At 44.9% G+C, this 8341-nt stretch overlaps 1 protein-coding gene across 2 annotated transcripts in view; it reads left to right on the top strand.

The window, feature by feature from the left end:
- The first annotated feature begins 3047 nt into the window (after window positions 1-3047).
- The window catches only part of LOC144737620 (uncharacterized), a 92681-nt gene continuing 87387 nt past the window's right edge, over window positions 3048-8341 (top strand). The window contains exon 1 of one of the 2 annotated variants that reach the window (XM_078620385.1): window positions 3048-4646. In XM_078620385.1, coding sequence (XP_078476511.1) covers window positions 4601-4646 — 46 coding nt within the window. In that variant the 5' untranslated portion in view covers window positions 3048-4600. The remainder of the gene's footprint in view (window positions 4647-8341) is intronic. The other variant, XM_078620386.1, reaches the window with a different exon arrangement.

Below are 8341 nucleotides of genomic sequence, written 5' to 3'. Positions count from 1 at the left end.
TCGGATTTCTCATGCAAGATATATACAGATTCTGATTTGTTAATCCGTGGGTAAAATATTGAACGATTAATTAAATGGATACATTATTCAATAAACTACAGACGCACTGATTAATTTACAGGCACTGGAAAGCAATTATTATTGTTTAAGCAGACAAGTCTTTCAATGCATGAATAGTTTAAAAATTAACACCGTGCACTGGATGCGTCGTCGGGCCAAGCAAAAGCGATGTAAAGTTTATAACAAAAGCGGTCTGAAAAAAAATAGGCAATTAATAATAAAACATGGTTACAGCTTATACAGTGCCTTTCATGCAATCTAAAGGCGCTTCACATCAATGACGTGTTGCCATAAAAGACGCACGTGACACAACCGCGATCCCAGAAAGGGGTCAAGTGCAAGTGTAATACTGTAATTGTTGCGCAACACTGAGAATGACAACGGCGAGTAGTCTGTTCTCATATAACACGGCAGTAGGAGTTGCATTCCTGAAGAACACCGCGTTATATAAAACTCGCGTTTTCATAATATATAAGATAGGGAGTAACGGACAGTCCATGATAACACGTGCGTAACACAGGGCTGAACAAAGATTTAGAGGTGCCTGGTAGGTAGCATCTCGAAGAATCATCCAGCAGCATCCCAATGCCTTGTGCGATGATGATGATGATGCTACACCGAGGCAGCCACACGACCGCTTATTCCTACTCGTTCTACGACGAAGTTCTGTTTGCTCGATCGCGTAATTTCAATTAGCATCGGCCTTACAAAAAATGTTCCCCTAATTACATCACATTATATATCCATTTTGCATTATGAAAACACGAGGTGTTATAGGAGAACAGACTTCGCTTCAGTGAGCAGAGATACCTACAACGGGCCATCCTTAAGTGATAGAAAGGAGTTCACTCGGGCGTACATTGGAATCTTAACGCTTGCCCGTTCCGAGACACAAGGGTGGTGTCCCATTCACCGCCGAATCCCGGAACGGCACGAGGTTCTCAGTGATCATTCTATTTTGAGAAAGGTATAGTAATAGAAGCAGTGTTGTTTTTAAAGACGTTACTCGCCAAAGAGAACCATAGCGACACGACCACTGCCACTTGAAGATACAGTGAGGGAAAAAAATATTTGATCCCCTGCTGATTTTGTACGTTTGCCCACTGACAAAGAAATGATCAGTCTATAATTTAAATGGTAGGTTTATTTAAACAGTGAGAGACAGAATAACAACAACAAAATCCATAAAAACGCATGTCAAAAATGTTATAAATTCATTTGCATTTTAATGAGGGAAATAAGTATTGGACCCCCTCTCAATCAAAAAGATTTCTGGCTCCCAGGTGTCTTATACAGGTAACAAGCTGAGATTAGGAGCACTCTCTTTAAGAGTGTGCTCCTAATCTCAGCTCTTTACCTGTATAAAAGACACCTGTTCACAGAAGCAATCAATCAATCAGATTCCAAACTCTCCACCATGGCCAAGATCAAAGAACTCTCCAAAGATGTCAGGGACAAGATAGGACAGCAAGTTCGACTCATCACCAACTGTTTATATCTGTACGGGGGTAGTGTTGCCGATCTATTAACGTGGTTATTGTCCAGGTGATCCAGTTTCTTTCCACTTGGAAAAACTCATTAATTAGCTGAACATATATTGTAATAAAAACCCAATTAAAAATGTTATATGACTCATCGTGGTTCTCCTGGATCTTGAAGTAAAATTCAAATGCAGTAAACATTCAGGCTGGCCTGCCTATAATTCCTGAGATTAACCAAATTAGGTTGTGTTAACGATCTGGACCGCACCCCATCAGCTAGCTACCCGGCAGGTGAGGTTGCATTTGCTGGGTAATGTAGTCTCGTAAGCCGAGCCACCAAATGCCCGAGATGCGTTTTTCTACATAAAATGGGAAGAAAAAACTGACTTAATGGGACTTTCGTAGTACAGAAGAATGAGTTAGCTGAGTGGACTCAGCTAACTCAAGGCTGGCGAAGAACGCTACCGGGCAGCTCAAGCAACATCATTGGGCATAGATGGAAAGCTAAACGACATTGAGCGTCGAGCCGACGAAGGAAACGCATCAAGTATAAAGTTATGAGCATTTTGTGCATATTAAACTCATCTCAGCCAGTCAAACAACAACACTTCAGTCTATTCCGTGACCTCTTTACCAGCAGCCTTTGACACTTAGCATCGTCTCAAAGTTCACCTAGCCTGGCTCAAGCACTGGGGTGATGTTACCAACGCTTAGTGGAGAATTGTGGCTGTCTGTTTTGCGTATGTAAAGTTGTGTCTATCTGTATTTTTGTAAGTGTCCAGTGTGTGTGTGTCTAATGTGGAGCTCACGGCCAACACCAGTGACGATTATCTGAATCTGTACCAAGGTCTCCCCTAGGTCGACTTAGCCTTAAATTAATACCTAGTGCAATGTGTAAAAGCATTGCCACTAGAGAGACAAAGGCGGCCAGGCGTGGTGTTGGCCACCCAGTCGCTCGTGTGCTGTTCCAGCCTTCATTAGGTGCGAGCTAACATCACTTGCCCCAACAGCCTCTTAAGGCTATATGGGGGATCTTTGTCTAGTTGGGTGTTTCCATCGTGGCATTTGGTGGAGAAAGTGCCCTGACAACATCATGGGGCGAGGTGCGGAGGCACCTTCTGGGGCTACCATGCCTCAAATCTTGGCAGAAGTAGCCATCCCTTCTAAGTGGCTGGCTGAGGTGTCATCTGTTTAGGAATTACGAGTGGCGATGCGGAGTCTGAGACCAGGAAAAGTGGCGAGCAGAAATTATCTTCAAATGAAACCATTGAGGGAGGGTGGTGTTTGTATGCAGACTGGCGTACATGACATCATAACAACTGTCTGGACCACAGGATGAGTTTCCGCAGGATTGGGAAGATGCCCTGGTGGTCCCCCTCTTACAGAAGGGGGCCGCCCAAATTGTAACAATTACAGGGGCACCTCACTCCTCAGTGTGCTAGGAAAGGGTCTTGGCAAGGATTATTCAACATCGCATTGCCAGGTAAACTGAGTGACTTGTGGAGCCCAGGGCTCTGGGTTGTTCTTCGTACTTTCGAAGTCCCTGCTTTTTTCTGCTCACAATCATGAATCGCCTTCATGATGGTAAGGCTACGTGACTGGGAGTCAGAGCCATTCCCTGTTCACCTTGGGGTGCGACAGTGATGTCCTCTGGCTCCTTGATTTTTGTTACATCTTCAACCGCATAGTTCTAGAAGCTGCTCATGGCTGTACTGGAGTTGGAAGCACTGCTGCTGAACCTGGAGCGTGCCACTCAGAGGTGAGACCATAACATCAGCCCCACAAACACAAAGCACCTGCCTGGGTATTTTATGTCGTCAAATGCTCCCATGGCTGAACTCCTCATGAGTGATGGGGCAGTTGTGAAGAAAGTGGAGATGTTTCCGTACTTGGGCAATGTGCTTATTACTAGCTCCAATTTGACAGCAGAGGTCTCAGTCAGAATCAGTCAAGCGGCATTCTCTTTTTATTGGCTGTGTAACGTTGTGTGCAAGCTAACTGGTTTGTCGGTCCACAGGAAGCTTCGGATCTTCTTGGACACAGCCACCCCACTATGCTTTTAAAATGTGGACCCGGCTAATGGAACATATTACCTGGTTAGAAACATTCAAGCTATCTTATCTACGATCCACCTAGGTTTTAACCAAACTGCATTGTGTGAGCTCACAAATCCTTTCAAGATGTGGACACATTCCCATCAGTGAGCTCCTCCGACGGGCAATACTACGTTGGTTGTGTCATGTAGCCCGCATGCCCAGCCACTCCATGCCCAAACAGCTTCTGTTTGGCCAGATAGAATGGGTTAAACGGGCCCGGCACGGGCTGGAGAAGTGATGGACTGTTGTGACACAGGCTGATGTTGTGCTTCGTGGAATTGCTGAAGTGTTACCAATGGTGTCAAGACCGGCCTCTATGGAGCAGGTTTGCGAAGAATGATACTGGGCAGTTTGAGGCAGTCACCCTTCAAAAACAAGAGAGTGCAGAGGAGCGATGCTCACAACAACAAGCAGAGCGCCGGGCACTTAAGTGCAGAGAGCTGGCACAATGGGGAGCACAATTGGTGCATCTGTCAGCAACCTCAGTCAATAAACCCATGGCACCTGGGTCTGTCCCGTGACCAACGGGCCTTCAACACTTCACGTGACCTCAAAATGTATCTCGCATTGCATAAGCACCCTGGTGACGTCACTGCCGGTTAGTGGTGAATGGCGGTTGTTATTTTATGTTGGCGCGCTGCGCTTCGAACCCGGTGACCCAGTAACCAATGATGTTCATCTTTTTCCGGAATTGAACTCGCTGGGTTTATAGTGCAATTCGCTAACCGCAATGCCACATTTCCACACGTTATACATTTAATAATTTCCAACAGCTGCCAGAGCCCCGCTGAAAGGTCAAACAGAGTGTTAATATACTCCATTTTGCACCTAACATCCTCTCCTCTGCACCCCTTACATTAACTCCTCTCTGTGCGGGCTGCTCACTACCTTCGTGCTCTTTTAAATACTGGTCGATTCTTTCATTTATCCTGCTCCTCCTGCTGGAGAATATTCATCTCCATCATGCAGATTGGCGTTGCGGCCATTATTCTCGCTGGACTGCTGCCGGGTGAGTGATGCTGCTGATGCTGCTGTTATCGTTAATATCAAAACAGCAACAACAACAGTATTGATGTCAGGTTCCTTGTCTCAAATAAAGTCGCTGCTTGTACAAAATGCTTTAAGACTGAAACGAGGAGGACGTCTTCACAATTCTGGCTGTCGCCTGATGAATCTGGTTATAATCGCCAGAGATATGTCGCTTACTCGATTTGTAAATGTTGTGGGTTTACTATCTAACACACAACCGGTTAGCGCTGAACTAGTAACTAATTTACACGTTTTGTTGACGTCACAAAACCTTACTGATAGGCTGTTTCGGGTGGTAGTAGGTTTAAATACACATTGAAACTTACGTGATCTAACACAACAAAAACTAAAACCTTTATTATGGATATTGGTCACGAAAGCCTACTACGTGTTAATTTGCTTGCTGAAAGCGTCAAGAATATTATTTGTACCAGAAATGTCACTGTCATTTTTAAATGGACGAGAACTAGTGGGGGGGGGGGGGTGCACACATCTTTGAATGGTGCAATGGTTTGTTCGAGTGTTCAGAAGTCAGGCGTCTTGTTTGTGGAACGCCATGCCCCAGACGGTTAGGGGCGCTCCGTAAGTCGAGGTTTTTAGAGCTTGTCTGCAATCACGTTTATTTTTTAGTTGCGTATTCCTCTGTGTAGGCTTGTTTTCATATTCGTTTTAAAGTTAAAGGTTTTTAGTGGGATTGTGTTGTAAAGCGCTGTGAGGCCTTGTGTGAATGGTGCTATATATAAAACTGAGATTTACTTACTTAATTTACTAGTAGTTAGATTTGAAAAACAAAATGTTGAGCAGTAGACAATACGGAATATTCATACATTGAGGGTAGCCTCAGAAGTCTTTGATTTCCTTGCTACGGCCCAAGATTTGCTTATTTTTTAGAGGCCGATTCTTCGTTCACAAGTGAATTAGTGGTTATTCTCAATGTTTGCTCTTTGTTTTTTTAAAGAGGACATGAAAATTGATACTAACTAGGAAAAAATCTGTTGAAAGCAGTTTTTACCGATTATATTAGATTGTAATTAAGGTCTGCAAGTCTGAACACCTTAATTACAATTGGATTTCATCGGTACATTTTTAAGGTATTTTTTTAAGGATCATATTCGCATTATTAGTAAGATTTTTTGAGACGTTGGTAAACCTGATGCAAGCGACGAAGTAATAATCACGGAGATGTTTCCCCCCAAGATTCTTGCAGCAGTAATTTAATGTTGGAAGGTAGACACTATTATGTCTGTTAAACACTTTGGCTTTCACGACCAATATCATCTTGTCACGTGACTTCCAGGGTCAACCAGAGTGCCATGGCCCAGGGAAACCTCTTAACATGGCTGACACTCTCACACTCCTTCCTGTAGGAGTCCGCACCACACGCCACGCGTGGTGCCACTGCGCTATCCTAGCGCTAACCAAGCCGCCTCTAGGGCTGGTACTACACCCACCTACGTGGTGTCCGTGATGACAATGCATCGCTTGCCTTGCCTCGCTAGAGCCGACATTACTGAGTGACATTCACGATGCTGCCACATCCGTGATGTCCACGATGTGAGTACATCGCACGCCGTGCCCCTATAGGGTCGGCACCATACAGTGACATCTGCAATGTCACTACACAAGGAAGGGGTCCCAATATATACAGTGAAGGAAAAAAGTTATTGATCCCCTGCTGATTTTGTACGTTTGCCCACTGACAAAGAAATTATCAGTCTGTAATTTTAATGGTAGGTTTATTTGAACAGTGAGAGACAGAATAACAACAACAAAATCCAGAAAAACGCATATCAAAAATGTTATAAATTGATTTGCATTTTAATGAGGGAAATAAGTATTTGACTCCTCTGCAAAACATGACTTAGTACTTGGTGGCAAAACCCTTGTTGGCAATCACAGAGGTCAGACGTTTCTTGTAGTTGGCCACCAGGTTTGCACACATCTCAGGAGGGATTTTGTCCCACTCCGCTTTGCAGATTTTCTCCAAGTCATTAAGGTTTCGAGGCTGACGTTTAGCAACTCGAACCTTCAGCTCCCTCCACAGATTTTCTATGGGATTAAGGTCTGGAGACTGGCTAGGCCACTCCAGGACCTTAATGTGCTTCTTCTTGAGCTACTCCTTTATTGCCTTGGCCGTGTGTTTTGGGTTATTGTCATGCTGGAATAACCATCCACGACCCATTTTCAATGCCTTGGCTGAGGGAAGGAGGTTCTCACCCAAGATTTGACGTTACATGGCCCCGTCCATCGTCCCTTTGATGCGGTGAAGTTGTCCTGTCCCCTTAGCAGAAAAACACCCCCAAAGCATAATGTTTCCACCTCCATGTTTGACGGTGGGGATGGTATTCTTGGGGTCATAAGCAGCATTCCTCCTCCTCTAAACACGGCGAGTTGAGTTGATGCCAAAGAGGTCCATTTTGGTCTCATCTGACCACAACACTTTCACCCAGTTGTCCTCTGAATCATTCAGATGTTCATTGGCAAACTTCAGACGTGCGTGTATATCTATTTTCTTGAGCAGGGGGACCTTGCCAAGCGCGGGATTTCAGTCCTTCACGGCGTAGTGTGTTACCAACTGTTTTCTTGGTGACTATGGTCCCAGCTGCCTTGAGATAATTGCCAAGATCCTCCCGTGTAGTTCTGGGCTGATTCCTCACCGTTCTCATGATCATTGCAACTCCACGAGGTGAGATCTTGCATGGAGCCCTAGGCCGAAAGAGATAGACAGTTCTTTTGTGTTTTTTCCATTTGCGAATAATCGCACCAACTGTTGTCACCTTCTCACCAAGCTGCTTGGCGATGGTCTTGTAGCCCATTCCAGCCTTGTGCAGGTCTACAATCTTGTCCCTGACATCCTTGGAGAGCTCTTTGGTCTTGGCCATGGCGAAGAGTTTGGAATCTGATTGATTGATTGCTTCTGTGAACAGGTGTCTTTTATATAGGTAACAAGCTGAGATTAGGAGCACTCCCTTTAAGAGTGTGCTCCTAATCTCAGCTCGTTACCTGTATAAAAGACACCTGGGAGCCAGAAATCTTTCTGATTGAGAGGGGGTCAAATACTTATTTCCCTCATTAAAATGCAAATGAATTTATAACATTTTTGACATGCGTTTTTCTGGATTTTGTTGTTGTTATTCTGTCTCTCGCTGTTCAAATAAACCTACCATTAAAATTATAGACTGATCATTTCTTTGTCAGTGGGCAAACGTACAAAATCAGCAGGGGATCAAATACTTTTTTCCCTCACTGTATAAGGCCACCAGCTCATTGACCCGTGAAACCTCAATCGAATGTATGGGCACTATTATAGGGCATTCTGGGAGTTTTGACAAGCACATTCACCACAAGAGGCAGTCCATGCACGAACATCCGCCACTTATGCCCAGCTAGAAATAGTGATGCTTAATCGTCGAGAATGTTTTCCGTTCCCCCAAATGTAGGAGACAACGGCCATGGACCTCCGCGACTAACTTTTTACATATAGAAGTCGGCACGACCACACGTGTGGTGCTGAGTGGCACCACACGTGGCGTGCAGTGCCGACCCATACAGGATGGGGTGTGAGAGTATCAGCCATGGAATGGGGTTGCTACAGGCCATGGCTACAAGTGGGGGCTAGGGGTGGTCAGGTGTCAGGGCGAGATCCTATGAGAAGAGTCGAGAAGGTGGCCGTAG

Source organism: Lampetra planeri, chromosome 72 (genome assembly GCF_965212315.1).
Source record: "Lampetra planeri chromosome 72, kcLamPlan1.2.h2, whole genome shotgun sequence".
Taxonomy (NCBI): Eukaryota; Metazoa; Chordata; class Hyperoartia; order Petromyzontiformes; family Petromyzontidae; genus Lampetra; species Lampetra planeri.
The sequence above is the reverse complement of the archived record's forward strand: the minus strand, read 5'-3'. Positions and strand labels throughout refer to the sequence as shown.